The following is a 19,682-nucleotide window of genomic DNA, read 5'->3' as shown; positions in this document are numbered from 1 at the left end:
AATTAATTATTTAAAAATCATACATTGTATTTTTCTGGATTTTTGTTTTAGATTCCATCACTCACAGTTGAAGAGTACCTATGATAAAAATTACAGTCATCTACAAGCTTTGCAAGTGGGAAAACCTGAAAAATCAACAGTGTATCAAATACTTGTTCTCCCCACTGTACCTGGCCTTTTGTTATTTTTAGCTTTCAAATAGCTTTTTGCTACTTTGAGCTTCTATCTAACCTTTTACTACATTCAGCTTTCAGTTAACCTTTTGCTGCTTTGACGTTTAGCCGATATTCTGCTTCTTGTAGCTTTAACTGCTCAGTTTCAGCTTCTTCAGTCATTCGGCTCGTTTTATACAGAGAATGTGATTCCTCCTTTTCATTACACTTTCTCTTCCTCTATTGTCACATGCCTTCCTTCCTCTGAGAGTTTGCGTGTAAAGAAAGTAATGATGGATAAATGAAACCGAAAGAACGTAATTTGGTAATATTATTAATTAATAATCTTTAAAGAAGTCCATAAAAAGGCCAAAGTTTAATGCATTCAACCCGGAGGACCTAATTCCCCACAAATCCTCTGATTTTAGTCAAAAGAATCGAGGCAGGAAGATTTTCAAACCAGAACAATCAGAATGGCAGAAAAATGTTTGCTTGTATTTCACTTTTTCATCCAAATATAGATAAAACAGACTCTTCCCACCAGGGAATAGCAAAGACAAAGACAAGTTATAGAGGGCTTCTAACAACTTTATTTATGATGGTATATACAATCCAATCTGTGTGTACACACACACATGCTGTCTGTCCAGCTGTGTTTCCATTGTCAGCCCAGTAAAAATCTTGAAAGGAGGCTATAATGGCAGCAGCAGCCTCCACGTGTTCTTGTAAAGTATGTGGATAATGTTCCTGCAGTGCACCTCCTCTTCCACTCCCTGCTTTGTTGAAAGCTCTGTGTGTGTGTGTGTTATGTAAGAAACTAACTGCTCTCAGCTGAACCTGCTTGGGAAAGGGGGCCTCTCCAGAGACTCAGAAGATTTGGAAACACACGGAGTGAACAGAAACACAAAAATCTGAGTTAAATGTTGTAACCGTGACAACAACAGCAAGGGACTTACAAAAAATAAAGACAACTTGGATCTGTAAATGCAACCTAGGATACCTCCAACAGTCTTTTAACTTTGTATTCACCACATTAAACTCCAGACTGGTCTAAAATCTGACCACTCCAGCCTCCAATAACTCACAAACAAGACTCCCAGATACTCAAACTCTTCCCCTCCTGCCATAAAATATTCAGGGTAAACCGAAGGCAGAAGAGGATTACATTGTTTGCTATGTTCAATACATAAAACTTTAGATTTAAAAGAAGATTTGCTTCTTTCTTATCATGACCAAACCATTTAATGTTCGAATAAATCATGCATAGACAGGTGTGTAAGTCTCAGTTTCCAAAAACCCAGTTAGTTATAATATCTGAAAGGCAAAGAAGTTTAGTTTCAGTACCTGAGGGTCTGCAGCAACATGAAGTCTGCAGTTTTGTGAACTCAGCACTTAATGTGATGAGAATGTTTGAAACTGTTGCTGTAAAAGGGGGAACTAAAAAGTGTGAAACGTCTTATTTGGATCTGGTGGTAATTTTAGTTTGGAGGCAGGAAGAAGGAAGCATTATTTTAAATCCATTGTGCCTGCTTCCTGCAGAGGTTGAAGGTCAGAGGAGGAAACATGAGGAAACTCGAGGAGACTGTCACAGGAAAAGGAGTTATCTTTATTGCTTCGAAGTCACGAGCTCAAACCGATGATTAATTTAGAAAATTCAAAGCAGCAGACAGCTCAGAAATCAAACTAAAACATGTTGCTGCCACTGATGCACACAGTAATGTTTGATCAGAAATCTTTCCCCCTCTTCCACCAAAGCTTTCTGCAATATTTCATCTTAGTTGCAACCAGAATTTTTCTACCAACGCTGTATTTTCTTGATCAAAATTCCAACAAAGAGGGTTAAAGGAAACTTTGACTGTCAGGAAATAAAGTGATGAAATTCTGGGTTCTTCTTTCCAGTGACTATACTTGATTTCTTCATTTTTTAAGTTCAATTTAGCTGTTTGTTGGTTTTGTTTTGTTTTCCAAGACACATAAAATTTTGAGAATCTGTCTCTTTTCTGTTTTCTTGTGTTAAAAGCTAAAACATTACATTTTTGTTTGACATTAGTCAGTATTAAATTACCACTTCCTGCAAGAATATAATATGGTGCAACTGGATTACATAAATCTCTAATTTGAAACAATTTAGAAGTTGTTTAATCTCCGGAAGGACTAAACTGAAACAGCCGTGGCACGAAAGTTTCTTTAATTAGAAGCTACAGAGAAATGCCTGATGGAAAAAAGTATTTTCTTCCAGGCTGCCTGCTGCTTTCATCTGTCCAGGAGTTCCAGGACAACAGATTATCAAACAGACTGTGGGGGACAGAGAATAAACACATGCTTCCACTGCCATCTTTTACCAGCATTTCCTGTCCAGCTACTTCCTTTTCCTGTCTGTGTTTGGAGAGAACGGATTGGGAACGTGCTCTGTGGCGCTTAATTGAAGCTCACTTTGATCGTAGAAGCACAAACGCTCAACCACAGAGGTTTAGTCCTGTGGAGTCCTGTTGGTTTTGTTGAGTAACATGGATTAGCACGCTAAAAAGAGATTGTTTTTGCTTCTTAAACTGATGGAAATTCACTTCCCCACACAAACCAGCTGCACATGAAAATGCACCAGTCTTATTCCTGCTTTTCACTGAAATATGAGCTAATGTTGTCAGATCTCTACAAACTGGGAGTCTGAGAGCCATGGTGGGTCTGTTATTACATTAAAATCCTTCTACATGCTCTGCTTCACACCTCTAAATAATAATCATGATGTGTCTTTCACACTCTACCTACACACCGACACTGCACACACACACACACACACACACACACACACGGGTGGTGAGTCATACCTGAAATATGAGGTGTCATCCTGTGGATCACTCATGTGGGAGATGGTCAGTACCCATAATGCTCTCTGCAGCAAGGCAACGCTGTCAAATATTTATCAACTCTCTGCATGCGTGCGATGTTTAGTTAAAGTTCAGGTTCACTGGAGTGTAAAATCTTGGACATGAGACTGACAGAGACACTGCGAGCGCTGTTGGTGGACGGACGTTACATAATCTGACCTTACAATCAGTAGCTTAATTAGGTTTCCATTCTGCAGAAGGATCTAAGTCCAAAGAAGTCTGGAACAGTGGTTCTCAAACATTTTTATAACAAGCACCACCCTTATGACAGACCTTAACAAACAGCAGTAGCCTACAATCTTGCAGGATTATATTCTTTCCTGATTTAAACCAAACTGGTCAAAGCCCCAATCATCCCCCAGGTTAAAGAGTTTGTCAAGTAATTAGCTTGTTATTCAACATGCAAAACATTTATTTACCACTAGGAATCCTGAGTACCACAAGTAGTAGCCTTTTTGTACCACCGTTAGAAAACCATGGGTCTGATTGTTGATTTTGCCTGCTGAAAACATTTCATTCTTCTACACTGACTGTATCTGTTCAGGCATGGAAAAGGCGTTGGTTTGTTCTGCGAAGTGGTCGACTAAGCGGAGAACCAGATGTTCTGCAGTACTACAAGAACCAGCATTCTCGCCGACCAATTAGGACCATCAATCTGAATCTTTGCGAGCAGGTAAACCCTCTGGAACACAACTTAAAGTGAAGTTATATACACAATATGTTTTAGTCATCTGTCAGTGGGAGTTGATGATGGTTACTAAATGGTTTGACAGATATTAAGTTTTCCTTTCTGCCCATCCAGGTGGATGCTGGTCTGTCCTTCACAAAGAAAGAACTGGAGAGCAGCTTTGTTTTCGACCTGAGAACGGAGGAGAGGATCTGGTACCTGGTGGCCGAGTCCGAGGAGGACATGAACCGCTGGGTAACATCCATCTGCCTGCTGTGTGGATTCAACCAAACCCATGAGGGTACAACTAATCCATTAAATTCAAAGTTTATTGTGTTTATTTTACTTGTGTTGTGTTTGAGATGAATAGGTTAATCTGTCTGGATCACAGCTGACTCAGCGTGAAAACTAGTAGGTGGAGAAAAGAGAGAACATGCAGAGAAAACGACGGACAGAAAGGTTGTGTGTCAGTTAGTCAGTTATTGTAAAGGCATTTAAATTCTGGGTGTTTGCGCTGTATTTGGCTCAAGCTGTAATATAACAACTGAGCCAACCTTTAAGTTAGGTGTTGCTACATTTTGCCAAATGGGACACTTTGGAATAATTGTAGCTGAACTGCATATACAAAAGTGACCATTTTATGCAGAGATCAGTAGATTTTTGTTCTGATTTAATGAGCTTAAATAGTTACTACAATAGGGAAGGTGATTGTATTTATAAGAAATCAGAGAGTTTGAAATTCAAGGACATTTTCATACATAAGACCCTGTGTATGTTTGAATTAATTTAATGGTCTGCTTATATTTGACCTATATAACATTTTGGCCGTACTGAACATGAACATGCAGTCTGAAAGATATCACTAGCAGTTAGCACACCTGTTTGATAAAACAGAATTAAGAGACAGGTTGGCGACTAAAAACATGCAAACTTTCCACTGCAGCCTCACTGACATCTGAGTGTTTGAGACCAAGTGGCTTTGTTGCCACAGTTTGAGTTTGATTTTTTTTTAAATCATGGCTTATTGTTGTGTATACAGCTCGCAAAACTTTAATCTTGGCCTTGCACATTATTTTGTTCCCCACCTCCGCCCACATCCTCCCCGTGTTAACAGCTAATTTATTGTTTTTTGTTCCTATATTTATATTGCTTTATTGCATTTTCGAAACGTGTTTTCCTGCAGTTCCAGAAAAACTTGTGAGCTCCAGCTCTGCCTCCACATCTGTGACCACGACCGGTGGAACCCCCGCCGTCTCCATGGTAACGGGGTCAGTCCCGCCCCCGTATGACCCGGTGAATGTGAGTCACCTGGAACACGACAGCAGCACGGAGGAAGATTACCTGTGGTTATCAAACTGCCAGAGTCACATCAGGTAAACAAACAAGCAAACAAACAAAATAAAACAACCATAATCCAACAAAATAAGTAGTTAAAGTCAATAATAAATAACTTTTTTTTTCCTGTACAGGGATTTTAATATCCTATTTAAATATGGTTTTGAAACACATTATCCCAGTTGAGCCTTTTTACTCTTATTTTTGCTTTAAAAGCCTTTGTAATTTAACTAAATGTTTTATGTTTAAAAGCAAAAAAATAGAGGCTTTAAATGATATAAATCTCAGGTGGGTTGAAATGATGAAACTTGCTTCAGCCTCATGTAATTCCCAACTGCTCGATCAATCAATAAATAAATAAATAACTGTTTAACATTTTTTGTGAGTCGTGAGTTTTGTTAAAGATTAGTTGGTAGTTTATGACTGAGAGACATGAATGTTGAAACAAGTACAGGATTATTAATCATGAATAAAATCATCCACAGATTAAACGGCTGACACAGTTTCAGGTTTATACATGTGGACTCAAAGGACGAGGATTAAAGTTTCCACTCGGGGCACACCTACAGCTTTCTGAAGGAATGACTTTAGCAAATGTCAAGAGAAAGTTGATCGGATAAGCATTTAAAAGATCTCTCCTCCCTCTGTAGAAAGGATTTAATTTGTAAACCTAAAAGAAACCGTGGTTGAGAATAATAATAATATTCAGTGTATAATATACTGTGGTGTACAGCCTTGTTTTTGTGCCTGAATTCACAAAAATGTATTATTTATAAGGTGTAAAAAGTACAGCCTTCCTTTTAAATATTTATATAATTCTTATTTTTGTATCTCATTTTCAGGCCTCCTTTGGGTTCATCAACGTCTCTCGAAACTGACTACAACGACAACCTCTACCCTCCTCCAGCTGCTTCATCTTCCTCGTCCTCCTCTTCCTCTCCGTCCCTCCCGCCTCCATCCTCGTCCAGCTTCAGGACAGCCCCTTGGACTGTAGCCGGGATGACGAGCCCTCTCAGTCAGTCACTGGATGCCACCATGACCTCTGACCTCCTGAAACGAGCCCGACCTCATTGCCACCCTTCACCTCACCCTAGAAAGCACTCTCTAGATTTCCACCTGCATCCTTTGGCCATACCGCTCGGTGCGGACATACACTCTGACGTGCATCGATCATCCACCATGAGCGGTTACCAAGTCCCCCGCCCAGTATCCACTCCACAACCCCCTCCTCATCGCCGCCCATCTTCTACCCCCAGCGTGGACTCCCTAACGCAGGCGGAGCTGCACACTTCTATCCCGACTCTTCCTCCTCCTCCTCGGCCACCCAAGCCCCCAGCTGCTACACCCCTCGGGGAGAGCTCCACAGCTGGCGTAGGGTCTGGGACGCTACCCAGAACCAACTCAGAGTCAGAGAGGAGTGATGAGGGCACAGTCAGAGGAGGAAATCCAATGAAAGGTAACATTATCTTCACCTCCATGGCATACACAGACAACTGCAACAAAATACCCACAATTTATCCTGACTTTTATTATAAAAGGTCATTTAGAACTTGGGAACTTAGGATGGGACCACAGGGATGTTACTCATCTGTTTTTGGAGTCATTTTTGTGAAGCAACAAATTTAGCGTTTCACGATGTGTTGAAACAAGAAGTTACCAGGAGTCAGAGGATCTGACTGACTGGATCAGAACATCTTTGTTTTATTGTCTTTTAGGGATTAAATATGGCAACAATTCACAAACTGATGTTAGAAAAAAAAATCTGTGATTAAGGTCAAATGAGTCATTTTAAAAATACTTATGGAGAAAACAAATAAAGTGCATGGCATGGTCATTTCTTCTTTAGATTAGACCAGTGGTCGCCAATCCTGGACCTCGACGGCCACTATCCTGCATGTTTTCCTTGTTTCTCTGCTCCAACACACCTGATTCAGAGGTTAAATCACCTCTTCATGTTCTGCAGAAGCCTCTTAATCAGCCATTGATTCAGATCAGGTGTGTTGGAGCAGAGAAACAAGGAAAACCTGCAGGATGGTGGCTCTGAGGACCAGGATTGGAGACAACTGGATTAGACCAAGACTCTGCAACATTTTAAACATTTCTTTTTAAAAAGTACTTTTTTTGCTTTGGAAGTGTGGATCATCATATAGAACAGAAGTGTTTACAACAAAACTGGGGAATTGCTAACAGAGTAACAACTTTTGGAAGTAGTATTCTAAATCTGTCAAAAATACAGACTGGTATTATCTCAAACAGAATTTTCACGAACAAAGAGGTTTAACTTTAGTACTTCACTGGAAATCAGAACTCTACTGTTTAGAGGCTTTATTCTGGTTTGGTGGATGGATTAAATTTTAATATCTGAAACAATTTGCACTTGTTTTCTTTGTAATTTAATGAGAATTAAACCCCTTAATAAGATGTGAACTTTGCCCTTCAGTTGTAAGGAGACTTTTTTCAACAAGAACTCTTTTTTTAGCACTGATGGTAAAATGCAGTGTTTAGTGTTTGTTTCCTACTAGACAAAAAGCACTGAAACCTTTTCATCTAGACATGCACAGACATGATTTATTACACATTTCCTTCTTGTGCTAAGCGCTCTAACTTATCTACATTCAGATCTGGTCAAGCTCTGTTTCCAGTCTAAAAAAATGTTTTATTTAAGGCTCAAAAACTGTACAAATGTGTAGAAACAGTGTTTTTTTCTCTAAAAACTTTGTTGAGAGTTGAATGAGAAGTAAAAAAAAATCGTCTTACATTTAAAGCTCAATAATTCTCAGTGTGTTTATGTCTGCTTTAGGTTGTGAACCATTTTACAGAGCAACCATGTTCGAGTTCAGCGCGAGTTTCAACAGTTACTTTGTAAGTTCAAACCTTGACGAATTCCAAATTCTGCCATTTTTTTTCATTTTATGTTGCTTCATCTTGTTATTTTGTCTTTCCCAGTTTAATAAAGGAATGATACCTCTGGGTAGCGTTTGTTCTGAAGATGATGACGTGGAGGAAAACTATGTTCCTATGAGTGCTGCTCCCTCTGAACCCCCGGTTGCACCCAGGTGAGCGTCTCCCTCCTAGAACTTTAAATTAACGGCAAATGGGTCACTTGTATTCTCAGGTAATGGGTAAGGCTACCCTAGGGAACAGGATTCACTCATAGACAACACCTGTTTATCCTTGATGGATCTTTTTGACAAGGCTTGGTGTATTTGGATTCAGAGCAGACAGACACCAACAAAGTTTTAAGGGTTTTATTGTCACCGAGTGGCTAAGATAAGCGCTAACTACCAGAACGGCACGCTCTTCATGCAGCAGGAGAGATCTCCGGACAGGTGAGACCACCGGGGACAGTGGGCAGAAAAAGGGGAGGTCTTTCAGAGAAGGGAGCAGGCTAACGGGAGAGTCCAGAAACAGACGAAGGGTCAAAGCCGGGAGGTCAGAACGCAGAAGCCGAATCCAAATCGATGTCCAGTGAGCAGAAAGGAGCAGGCAAAGGTCGTGAGTCGAGGGTCAGGATCAAGGAATCAGGCATGGACTGTGGAACCATTCAGTAATCTGGCACTGCGGGACGTGTAGCATGAGTTTAAGTAGGGCCAGGAACAGGTGAACAGGATCAGGCTGATTGCTGTGGCATGAAACCAGGAGGCATGGCAGGAACAGAGAAACGGTGACACTTTTATTATTTATCAGCAACTTTGTGGAAATCTTGTATTTTTTATTTTTTATTTTCTTCTTTTATTCCAGGGTCCATCCTTCAGACCCCTCTGCCCAGCTTCAGGATGGACACTATGTCCCCATGACTCCTTTGGCTTCTTCCCTTCCCGCCCATCCCAGTCCTGCCACAGGTGACCTGGCATTCCTGGGGAGGCAAGTGCCTCCACCTGCCTACATGGGTTTTCGTAATTCCACAAAGACTCCAGTTATTCCCTCTACCCCGCCGCTCCAAAGGAATACTGTGAACACCAGCGGAGGTGAAGCAGAAGTCGTCCCGCCTCCGATCCACCGCAACCTGAAACCACAACGGAAAGGTCAGCTCCGGCTGCTCAGGGTGTCTTTGTGTCTGTTTAAAAATGGGATGGTTTACCCACCATCCTAGCTCTGGAAACCTTCAAAGATGTGCTGTTAGCGTCACAGGACTTTAAAACTAACAACACAGAGCCAACCATGCACTTAGATTTCAAACAGGTCAATCTTAGTTTGAAAACAGTTTTTGAATTAAAAAAAATATTCATTATAATGACTTTTTGTCAACATTAGGATAACAAATATTCCATGAAGTTGTTAATGAGACTAAAATAAAGGGCGACATAGATTAAAATGTGGTTGTGAGTTTGCAAATATTAGCAGGGGTGTCCAATCCTGGTCCTCAGGGCCTCTATCCTGCAGGTTTTCCTTGTTCCTCTGCTCCAACACACCTGATTCAGAGGTTAAATCACCTCTTCATGTTCTGCAGAAGCCTGTTAATCACCCATTGATTCAAATCAGGTGTGTTGGAGCAGAGGAACAAGGAAAACCTGCAGGATGGAGGCCCTCCAGGACCAGGATTGGCCACCCCTGCCTTAAAGGTTAATACAAATGAGAGATGACAAACAAGACGTCCTTTCTTGAAATGCAACAAGATTTCTCTGGAATAAAAAGCCAATCAAATGTTAAAAGTGATTCTGAAATATTTCTGGCTGAACAAACCCCTGACTTCACCTTATCAGCTCTAACATGTGCTGTTTTTCTTTTGTAGAAACAACAAAAAAAAAAAACTTGAAACAGTTTTTTATGCTACAATAGGATGTCCTTATGTTTTTGTTCTTATTCTTTATTTTTGTTTATCTCTTTAGGAGTTTGTGCAAACCAGTCACTGGACAGAAATGACAGCCAGACCGCTGGAGAGCCAACGCAAAAAACAAAAGGTACAACAAATATTCGCATCGTCGCTTACAGATTTACATCAACGTTATTTCACCAAACTATGAAGCTACAAAACAGCCATGTAGGAAAAACAAAGAAATAAATACTGATCCATGCATTCAGATACCATTCAGATTCAAAGTCAGATTTGTAGCTTATTTTTTGTCACTGATTATAGCTTTTATCTCACAAAAAGCAGCTTGTTTCACACATGAGCTGAAGTTTATTCATCAAGCTGCATTTCAGACAATAAATAATGTTTATAATCAACATAGTTTTACTAAAACTCTTCTTTAAATTAACTTTTTAAAATATGAAATTAGTACCTTTGCAAAGAATATGGTAGGAAGTAAATGTTGTTTTTTTCAGTATTTAAATTTGCCAAAAAATACATTTTCCAGCAGCTGTTGTTGAAACTTTCTGCACGATGATTCCTGACTTTTTTTTTTTTTTTTTTTTTTTTAGCTTCTCTAAAACATGTTTTGTTTGGTTCTTGAGGCAGTAAACTGTTAACCATAAAACCACTTCATGTCTGGAGTGAGTTTGTTTCAGTTTCTGCTCTCCTGGCCTTTTTGCTGAATAAGTTCCTTTCCTCCGTCTCCCGGTCATTTTGTGCCCTTCTTGTTCGCTTCGGGCCTCTTTTAATTTGAATTATTTACCATCTCCCACTTTACTTGACAAGATGGCAACAGAAGGTCCTGACAGCCACACACATTCAAACACTTAGCAGAAAAGATGTAGCAGCAACTCATACAAACTGTTTTTAAATTAAAGTTTAATCTCATTTCTCAGTTGTTTCTGCGCTCTGATGTTTAAACTTTTACTTTAAGCTTGTATTTTACTTCTGAGATCAGGTTTTAATTTATTTTTCAGAAGACACTGGAGTTAAAAGCATAAATAATTCATTAATGGTCATACAGGGACAGTCGGGTTTTAGTTCTTCTGTTTCCTAAAGAATTAAAGAATAAAAACAAAATTTGAAGAGTAACTCCGATTAGGATTATTTGAATTTGTAAAACTACAAATTGCAAGCTGCAAAAAAAGAAAAAACAAGAATCTTTGTAACTAGTTCACCTCTAATTATTCCCTCTTCAAATCCATTACCCTGGAAATTTACTTGACTGTCCTTGTTTTAGAGTTTAAGAAAATAAAAGTCATCTGTCTTTTATTTTTTCAGTGAAACCAGCTCCTCTGGACATCACTCCAGTTCCTCAGGACTGGCAGGAAGTCCCGCCCCCTGTGCGCTCACCTGTCACCCGAACCTTCACACGAGGGTAAGCTGGACCGTGTGCAAAGGTCAAAGTTACGCTGCGGCATTAAACAGAGAAGAAAAAATAAATTATTCTAAGGAATGATTCAACCCAGTCAGCAGCAGGTGTTTGACTGGTTACGATGTGTTGCTTTCTGCTGCCACCTCAGGGTCATGATGTGGTATTACATGATATTAAAACTACTGGAAGTACTTGACGTATGAGCGATGAAGAATAAAGTAGGCAGGAGAGATGAGGAAGAAGTCTATATTTTCAAAATAAAAGTAGAATCAAACTGCTGGATGATTGGTGCAATTTGCAAACCTCAGAATAACCATCAGACCTAAAAAGTGACAAAAGACCTTTTACAGACTGATCTGCTATTAAAACACAACATATATATATATATATATATATATATATATATATATATATATGTATAAAGATCAACATTTATTAATGTGAATGTTGTGTGTTTCAGTCCTTTCAGTCGACAGTCTGTCAGACCCATTTCTTCTCAAAGCTCCTCCCCCTCGTCTGACTCTGATGACCCGGATGACAACTATGTCACCATGACGACGTCAAACCTGAGTTTTAGTGCTGAGGAGCCGGTAAAATGCCTTTCATTTTTATTATGCTGCTTCCTTCCCTTTTATCTCATTTCTTTAATTTTTACATTTCTTTTCTTTTTCTTCCCTTACTTTAATGGGCCTCTCCTTTTGGATTGTTGCTTATTGTGGTTTGATTGCATTTGTTCAACTAAAGTCCAAATATGTGTGTGTGTGTGTGTGTGTGTGTGTGTGTGTGTTTGTAGTCCCTAAGGCTAATGCTCCATCGAGCATCTGAGGGCAGAGTGAACAGGCCGTTGTTACAGCGAGCCAAAACTGAAAAGCAGGTGGAGTATCTTGACCTGGACCTCCACACTGGACGTTCAACTCCAACAAGACAGGTAACAGTGCACCACATACAAAAACAAACAAACAAAAACAACAAAAGGTGAATAAATAAAAAATAAAATGAGCACAGACATAACATATTTTTAGGATGTTAGAAATTGTGTACCCCTCTATGGTTTTGTAATTAATTTATTTTAACTAATTGGTCCCCGCTGAAGTGAGTTTGACCACTAGAGGGCACCATAAACTGTTTTCACTAAAAGTATTTGTCTGAAAATCTGGTTTACTGATATAATCTTTTCTTACAACATATTAATCAAATTTAATCTATCAAGTGAACGTTTGACGTTTCTTTATGTGTGTCTCTGTGTAAAAAGAAACGCTGCACGGCAGACGGTCGAACCGGCAGCAACGAGCAGGGTGGAGCTGGAGAGGAGCGTGCACGAGGGGAGTGTACACGTGTGGACTACGTTGTGGTGGACCCAAAAAGGACCAAGGCTCTGAAGAACACCCGGGAAGCATGGCATGATGGGAGGATGTCTACAGAGAAGGAGAAAAGCTAGATACGCAGAAAGACACAAACACTCAGTATTTAGAAAAGCTTCACCAGGATACAAAGAGGCATATTACTCTGTTTAAAAGCAATAAATCATTTAATCATTATTTGTTGTCATTCATGCCTGAAAATATTAATCCAAAGTGTGATCTAAGCAGAGGTAATATATCAACGATGAATGGGTGTATAGGTGGGTGAATGGATGGATGGATGGATGGATAAATGCTGTCGTCTCAAACCTTCAGCAGACCTGATTCTTTAAAATCCAAGTTAAGTCGTCATGTTTGCCTCTTCTGTGATTGAAACTGTTTGAACAGCTTCTTTGTCCCAGTTTCAGAGAGTTAAACATAGTTAGGACCTAAACAGCCCTTCCTTAATGATTCAGTTTCAATATGCAAATTTTAAAAACGACAATCTAGTTTCCGTCATCAAGTTATTGACGTTAGTGTCAGCTGCCTGACGCGCCTCTTCTAATGTCTATGATCAGTAGAATGCCACAACATGAGTCATTTATTACAGTGTGAAGCACCATGTTAGTTCTCTGTGATTTGTGAGGAAATCTTGATCAAGATACTTTATAAAATAAATTGCTGTTATTTAAGATTGAAAATTAATATCTGTGTAAAAGAAATTTGCATTAAACTGTAAATTTGAGCCAGATGATTGCGTTTTATTGAATTCAGTTTATTTATATAGCGCCAATTCACAAAAAAGTAATCTCAGGGCCCTGAGAACAACATTCACATGCATTATAAAACGGCACTTAGTCAACGTTATCTTTCTAAGGGAGTAGATTGTATTGAATCCTCACTTTGTTGAGATCCTTCATCCTGAGCAGCATGTTGGTGAAAATGAAAAGGAAGAACTCTGTTTTAACAGGAAGAAACTTCCAGCAGAACCAGAACCAGGCTCAGGACAGGCTGGGGTTTGAGAGAACAAGAAATAGACACAGACAAACACAGAGGGGCTGGTCGATGAGTAGTTTCTATGGGAGGAAAGACAAAATAAAACAAGTTCATGACAGCAATAATTACATGTCTAAACATGGAGAGAGCAGAGAGTAAAGACAGCAGCAGGGAGCGGACATGTGGTCAGTTTGTCCTCCGGTAATCTGAGGCCAAGTTAACGCCAGCCAGGGGAAGTGAAAGGCTGTTCTCCTGTTCCTTGGTCTCGTCTAAGGTTAAAAGCAGAAAACTGATTTTTATGTCACAGAATTTGAAATGTAGGAAACTGATTTGATTCATCAGGCTTCACAACAACAGAAAGTTAATCAATTCTGTCTAATACTTTTACCTAATATCAGCATGTATTGAGAAAACCTTTTTAAAAGTATTGAGCCTGTATTACGTTTTATGCCTTATAATTTTTAAATTAGCACTTGTCATGTTTTCAGTGAGAATAAATCCTATAAGCACATTATTTAAACTGTACCTCAAATTCAAAAAAGGTTAAAAACAAAAACAAATGGACTTCTATTTGTCATGAAGTGGTGTGAAGGTGGGGAACCCTGAGCGCAGACTCCAGAAGGACAGCACATCAGGGAGGCAAAGTATGACAATGAACCAGTAAGTGGAGAAAGTGAGAAGGTTTTAAAGACAGGACAACGATGGGAAGTGGGCACAGGTGAGTGATTATAATTACAGGCAGGTGGAGATGGGTGTGGCAGGAAAACCAGAGGCTGACTGAGGAGGAGTGAATGTAGCAGGAAACAAGAACTGAACTAAGACCAGGATAAACACAGGAACCAAATAATCAAAACACAGAAAACACAATATAAACCCAAACCCTGACACTATTCTGTAGCTGAAGACGTCTCGCTTCTCATCCACGGAGTTTTCTCAATTCAAAAGGATTATTACAGGGGAATACTTGGCTGTATGTAAAGTTCTTTTGGGGGGGATCTCTGCTCTGGTGAGCATTATTGGTGTAGACCAGGGATGTCCAATCCTGGTCCTCAGGGCCTCCATCCTGCAGGTTTTACTTGTTTCTCTGCTCCAACACACCTGATTTGAGTCAATGGGTGATTAACAGGCTTCTGCAGAACATGAAGAGGTGATTTAACCTCTGAATCAGGTGTGTTGGAGCAGAGAAACAAGGAAAACCTGCAGGATGGTGGCCCTGAGGACCAGGACTGGAGACCCCTGGTGTAGACAGAGGTTCTGTTTCAGATTTTATTAAAATGCACTTTCCTCCGTAAAACTTAAATGTTTCATTGACATGACCAGACTCTGAATATGAACAAGTCCCATCTAACCTTTATTTTATCAGCTAAGCTGGAACTCTTAAAATCTATTCCAGATTTACCAGTCTTAGTCCTGTAGCTGTTATAAACTGAATAAACTCTATAATTGTCTAAACAAATATTATCTTACACGCAGTACATGACAAAAACGGTGTAACCTTTGTTATTTGATTTATATCTGACAGCTTTACTCCGGTTTTCACCCACACACCAAAAACATCCTTGTTAGATTGAATGGTAACTCTAAGTGTGATTGAGAGCATGAGCGGTTGCTCATTTGTCTCTTTGTCCCTGTGATGGGATTGAGACCTGTCCAGGTTGTCCCCCGTCTCTTGCACAATGACTACTGGAGATAAGCACCAGGTCCCCGTGACCCAGGAAGGGAAAAAGTAGGTAAAGAAAAATGGATTTGACAGGTTGCCCAGGAAGTATTTGTGCCTGCAGGCATTGGTGTAATTGCTGCCTTAAGTGAGTATTCTGTCACCTGTTTGACTTGTATCTTCACACTTCAGTGAACACAAATTCACAACAACGCTGGAGACACTTTTACTCCGTCTGCCATTGTTGCTTATTGGAAACTTTCAGCAGGACTGATGTTCGTCTGCACACCTCAAAAGGAAAACTACTGCTCAGTGATCGCATGTAATAGTTATTCTGATTATGTAGAAATCATTTAGGTGTTCCAGTGTGGCGTGCAAATTTAGATAAAGGTGTGGTAGGTTGAAAGCTATAAACTCAGCAGGCGTGGCAGTTTTATGAAGCTTTTGGAATGTACCCCGACTAAATGACTTTTTCATCTTCAAAATGAACAAATAACCTGTTTAACTTATTCAAGATCAGTTCTTTTTTATATTGGTATAAAAAACAACAACAATAATAATGTAATTTAACTGCCAATTTAATCATTTCTGTTTAATAATAGATCAAAATTGAATTAGTTACAGTAATTTATATATTCCATTTTTGGATCAACAAATTATACACTGTAGATATAATACAGAGGATGGCAAAAGGTTTAGCTAATATTTTACAAAATGCAAGTTGTAGGAAACAAGTATGTACAAAAATACAGATAAAACACTGACAGGCAAATCCTCAAATAAGTGTGAGCCAAGACAGAAGTAAAACTCAGTTTTTATTCTTTCATTCTTTTAGCTTTTTTTGACTAAATTTCATGCAGCTGTGTGTTGCACATGGATCTGAACAGATAGATAGATAGATAGATAGATAGATAGATAGATAGATAGATAGATAGATAGATAGATAGATAGATAGATAGATAGATAGATAGATAGATAGATAGATAGATAGATAGATAGATAGATAGATAGATAGATAGATAGATAGATAGATAGATAGATAGATAGATAGAACAGTGTGGTAAATTATTCTAATGATGTCAGCAGAATAAAAATGATTACTGACAATGTGCTAAGTTGCACAGGAATACTGTTTTCAGGACAGAAAATACAAAAACAAGAGTAGCAATGCAGTAAATAAATGAGAACATTAGTAATATTGTTTATAATGTCCATATGAAGGAATAGTACAAATGGGCTAGCAATCAGTTCAACAGAAAATAGGAAAAATCAAAATGTGCAAAACTAAAGCTGTGTATGAATCTGCAAAGCTATTTAGGATGTGCAAATGTTTGTTCGTGATAATATTTAATCACTTTAGTCCTGCTCAGTGACAGAAATGACATAATTTGATGAAAACAACTCGTTTCCAAAATAAACTGTTATGTTCCTTCTCATAACTTAACAAAATATAATTCAACAGAACCTCAGTGAAACGTGACTTAGTTTTTATTAGCCATTTGCCGAAGAACACTGTGAGATCAATGCGCTCATACCACACTTGGTATTCTTCCACATAGAACACAAAATAGTACCATTGAATAATGTATTGTTTTATCACATACATAACATAAACATTTGAGGAAATGAATAAGTAGTCTAGCAGACCAGGCCTTCTGAACAGAATCATAACTGTTGGAAAGTTAAACAGCATTTTTACTTTGGATATTTTAATATATGGTTGCCAATATTACTTAAACAGTTTAACAGTAGAGGGGTCTATATATGTTTAAATAAAACAAAACCTAAAATGTAAGAAAGTTGCTAAATGTAGATCAGAAATGTATTTGTCTTTAGTACGATTTGTGAAATGAAGCCATTAATAGAAAAAAAAAAAAAAAATTAAAGGTAAGACGCTGTCTGACTAAGTGGCTTCAGAGGAAATGTGTGTTTTAGAAAACAATTTAGATGCACTCTCTGCTCCCAGATGATTAATGTGACAAAGACGAACTAACAGATGTAGTATGTGACGAATCATGACGTTCATGCCGTTGAATGACATAACAATAACTCTTATGCAAGTATCATGACAATTTTATAAGTCATTTTTCTTCATTTGTCATTAATTTCCTGTTCCGATTTAATCTTGTTTAGGGTTGTGGGGAGTTGGTGTCTATCCCAACAGTCAGTGTTTACAAGGCAGAGTACACCCTGAACAGGTCAATTAACCCAGTTATTCAATTAACCCATAATCCATATTTTTGGACTGTAGGAGGAAACCGGAGTATCTGAAGAAAACCAACACATGCACAGACAAAAACACAGAAAGGCCACTGCCAGGATTCAAACCAGCAACACTCTTGATGTGAGGCAACAGTACGAATCAGCTGTTCATCTGTGCGGTCCTATATTTAATTTTTATTGCAGTTTTTATGATGCATGAATCATAAGGCATGTTTAGGAGCTGTTTGAGTATTTAGGTCAAGAGGAAGTCATTAAAAGTTACTGGAACAATCTGAGCTGGCTCTTCTTGTTTTACCTCTTTTTTCTGTAATAAGTGATGTGTTTGCTTACATGGACAAAAACAGTATTACTTTTTTATAGCTTCCTCCAGGTCAGAGATGACTCTTAGCATCAAGCAGTGATGAGAGTTCAGGTATCTGGGAGGCTGATTCATGAGTAAACGGTATGATAGAGCAATTCGATACGATCAATGATAATGTTACAATCGTCTCCTGAATACAAGAAGTCCATTCAACATGTCCGTACATGTACAATGAAAAGAGACAGTTTAAAACACAGACACTGCAGTGAAGGTGAAAAATAATTTGTGATGATTAATGAGAGCTATTTCTGCAAACCAAAAGTTTTCACACCTTCTTGATCCAGTTTGTTTTTGTCAATCCAGACCTAAAGACGTCTTCTAAACATCTCACAGGGACCTGAGTGTTTATCTACGCTTTGCATCATATTTTGCTCGCCTAGAAGTGATAGAGAACCTTGCTAATTACTGACGCAGAACTTTTATGTGTCTGACCTACATTTCTACCCAACTCAAGGTGCATTTCCCCTTAAGACATGTTCCTAATAGCATAAAACTTTAAGAGGAAGTATCAGCAATAATGTACCATGAGTAAACAATGATAAGACATAAATAACAGCTGTATATATCAGAACCAAATCATTGTGTTTACAGATTATTATGCCTGAATCACATTTATCAGCTATGATGGTCTTCTAAAAAAATATTATTATGAACCATGATGCTTTCACAAAACCTAATTAACCTCGTTATCTTCAAAGACAAAAGTTCTTTACATTCAGTACCTGACAAAACAATGAAACCTGTTTTTCTGGTTCACATCTGACAACGTGAGCAAAAACTATTTCGTATCTGCAGGCAGTTGCATACTTTTAGGAGAACTAACATTCATTTTCATACTTCAAAAGAAAAAATTATGTTTTATGTTTGCGTGAGACAGTTGTTTTGTTTTCTGGGAAATACCTTGGTCATTTTAGTCATTCCACTTGTAAATATGGAAATATGCTAAAAGTGGATTGTTACGTTATTTTTCTATAAACTCTGAAGGTGCGGCAGTTTTAAGAACCATGTCGTTAAACAGACTGTCTGTGTTAAAGGAATTGTTTTTCCACGAAGAAGAGACAGCCACCGTCTTTTATTCAAGATTAGTTTCTTCTTGACATCAATATGATTTTAAGCAGTCAGAATGTGGATTTTGTTATTTTGCTATGAGTCCCTATTGGTAACAAATGCCTGATTTGTCAAGATAGTTTAATCAGTCTTTGTAAACAAGTTGGGAAGAAAACAAGTATAAAAATACAGAAAAATAAAGCAACAACAAACAGCAATGATTTTAACTCTTTCACACTTGTTTTCTGTTGTAATTAAATCCTGTTCAGGCTGACAGAGAGCCACTCGATGAAGGTTGGGTACACCTTGGACAGGTCGCCAGTCCATCAAGTAAATGCAAGAGTGTTTTGATAATTGTGTGATATCACACCAAAAATAACAGTAGGTTTGTGGATATGAAATGTGGTAGTGATCCCCAAGCTGGGATGACTTAAATACATGTCTACAGGATGAAAGGAAACTGGATGGAGAGAACACCTCATGGTTCTTGAATGATCATTTTAGGTCAGGTAAAGTAAACTTTAGTGTCTCTGAGGGGCAATATCTTTTGCAGCCAGCAGAAAATTGGTACAGTAATAACAAAACAATCAAATCAAAAAGAGCAGTACAACATGCACAACACCAAAAAAGAACAAAGAAATGTTGACTTCTACTTTTCAGTTAGCAAATTACATCAATCAATTAATAAAACCGATACTGACAAGGACACAGGAACAGTTGTTGTTTTTGGCACTTTAGTACCCTGTATCTGTCACCTAATGACAGCAGCCTGTACTCATTAAAAAGAAAATGACTTAGTTAATCCTTCCTCTGTGAAAGTCAGAGAGCTCTTTAAAAGCCACCCCTATA

The 19,682-nt window shown here is 38.5% G+C and overlaps 1 protein-coding gene across 1 annotated transcript in view; it reads left to right on the top strand.

Moving 5' to 3' along the window:
* Positions 1 to 13,269, top strand: part of LOC108250222 (GRB2-associated-binding protein 1-like) — a 16,412-nt gene extending 3,143 nt beyond the window's left edge. The window contains exons 2-13 of the mRNA XM_017439996.3: positions 3,582 to 3,710; positions 3,840 to 4,005; positions 4,888 to 5,077; positions 5,882 to 6,495; positions 7,840 to 7,901; positions 7,986 to 8,095; positions 8,781 to 9,064; positions 9,869 to 9,940; positions 11,116 to 11,212; positions 11,670 to 11,799; positions 12,003 to 12,137; positions 12,462 to 13,269. Of these exons, the coding sequence (XP_017295485.1) occupies positions 3,582 to 3,710; positions 3,840 to 4,005; positions 4,888 to 5,077; positions 5,882 to 6,495; positions 7,840 to 7,901; positions 7,986 to 8,095; positions 8,781 to 9,064; positions 9,869 to 9,940; positions 11,116 to 11,212; positions 11,670 to 11,799; positions 12,003 to 12,137; positions 12,462 to 12,647 (2,175 nt within the window). The 3' untranslated portion in view covers positions 12,648 to 13,269. The remainder of the gene's footprint in view (positions 1 to 3,581; positions 3,711 to 3,839; positions 4,006 to 4,887; positions 5,078 to 5,881; positions 6,496 to 7,839; positions 7,902 to 7,985; positions 8,096 to 8,780; positions 9,065 to 9,868; positions 9,941 to 11,115; positions 11,213 to 11,669; positions 11,800 to 12,002; positions 12,138 to 12,461) is intronic.
* The last annotated feature ends 6,413 nt before the right edge of the window (positions 13,270 to 19,682 follow it).

Source organism: Kryptolebias marmoratus, linkage group LG7 (genome assembly GCF_001649575.2).
Source record: "Kryptolebias marmoratus isolate JLee-2015 linkage group LG7, ASM164957v2, whole genome shotgun sequence".
Lineage (NCBI taxonomy): Eukaryota > Metazoa > Chordata > Actinopteri > Cyprinodontiformes > Rivulidae > Kryptolebias > Kryptolebias marmoratus.
The sequence above is the reverse complement of the archived record's forward strand: the minus strand, read 5'-3'. Positions and strand labels throughout refer to the sequence as shown.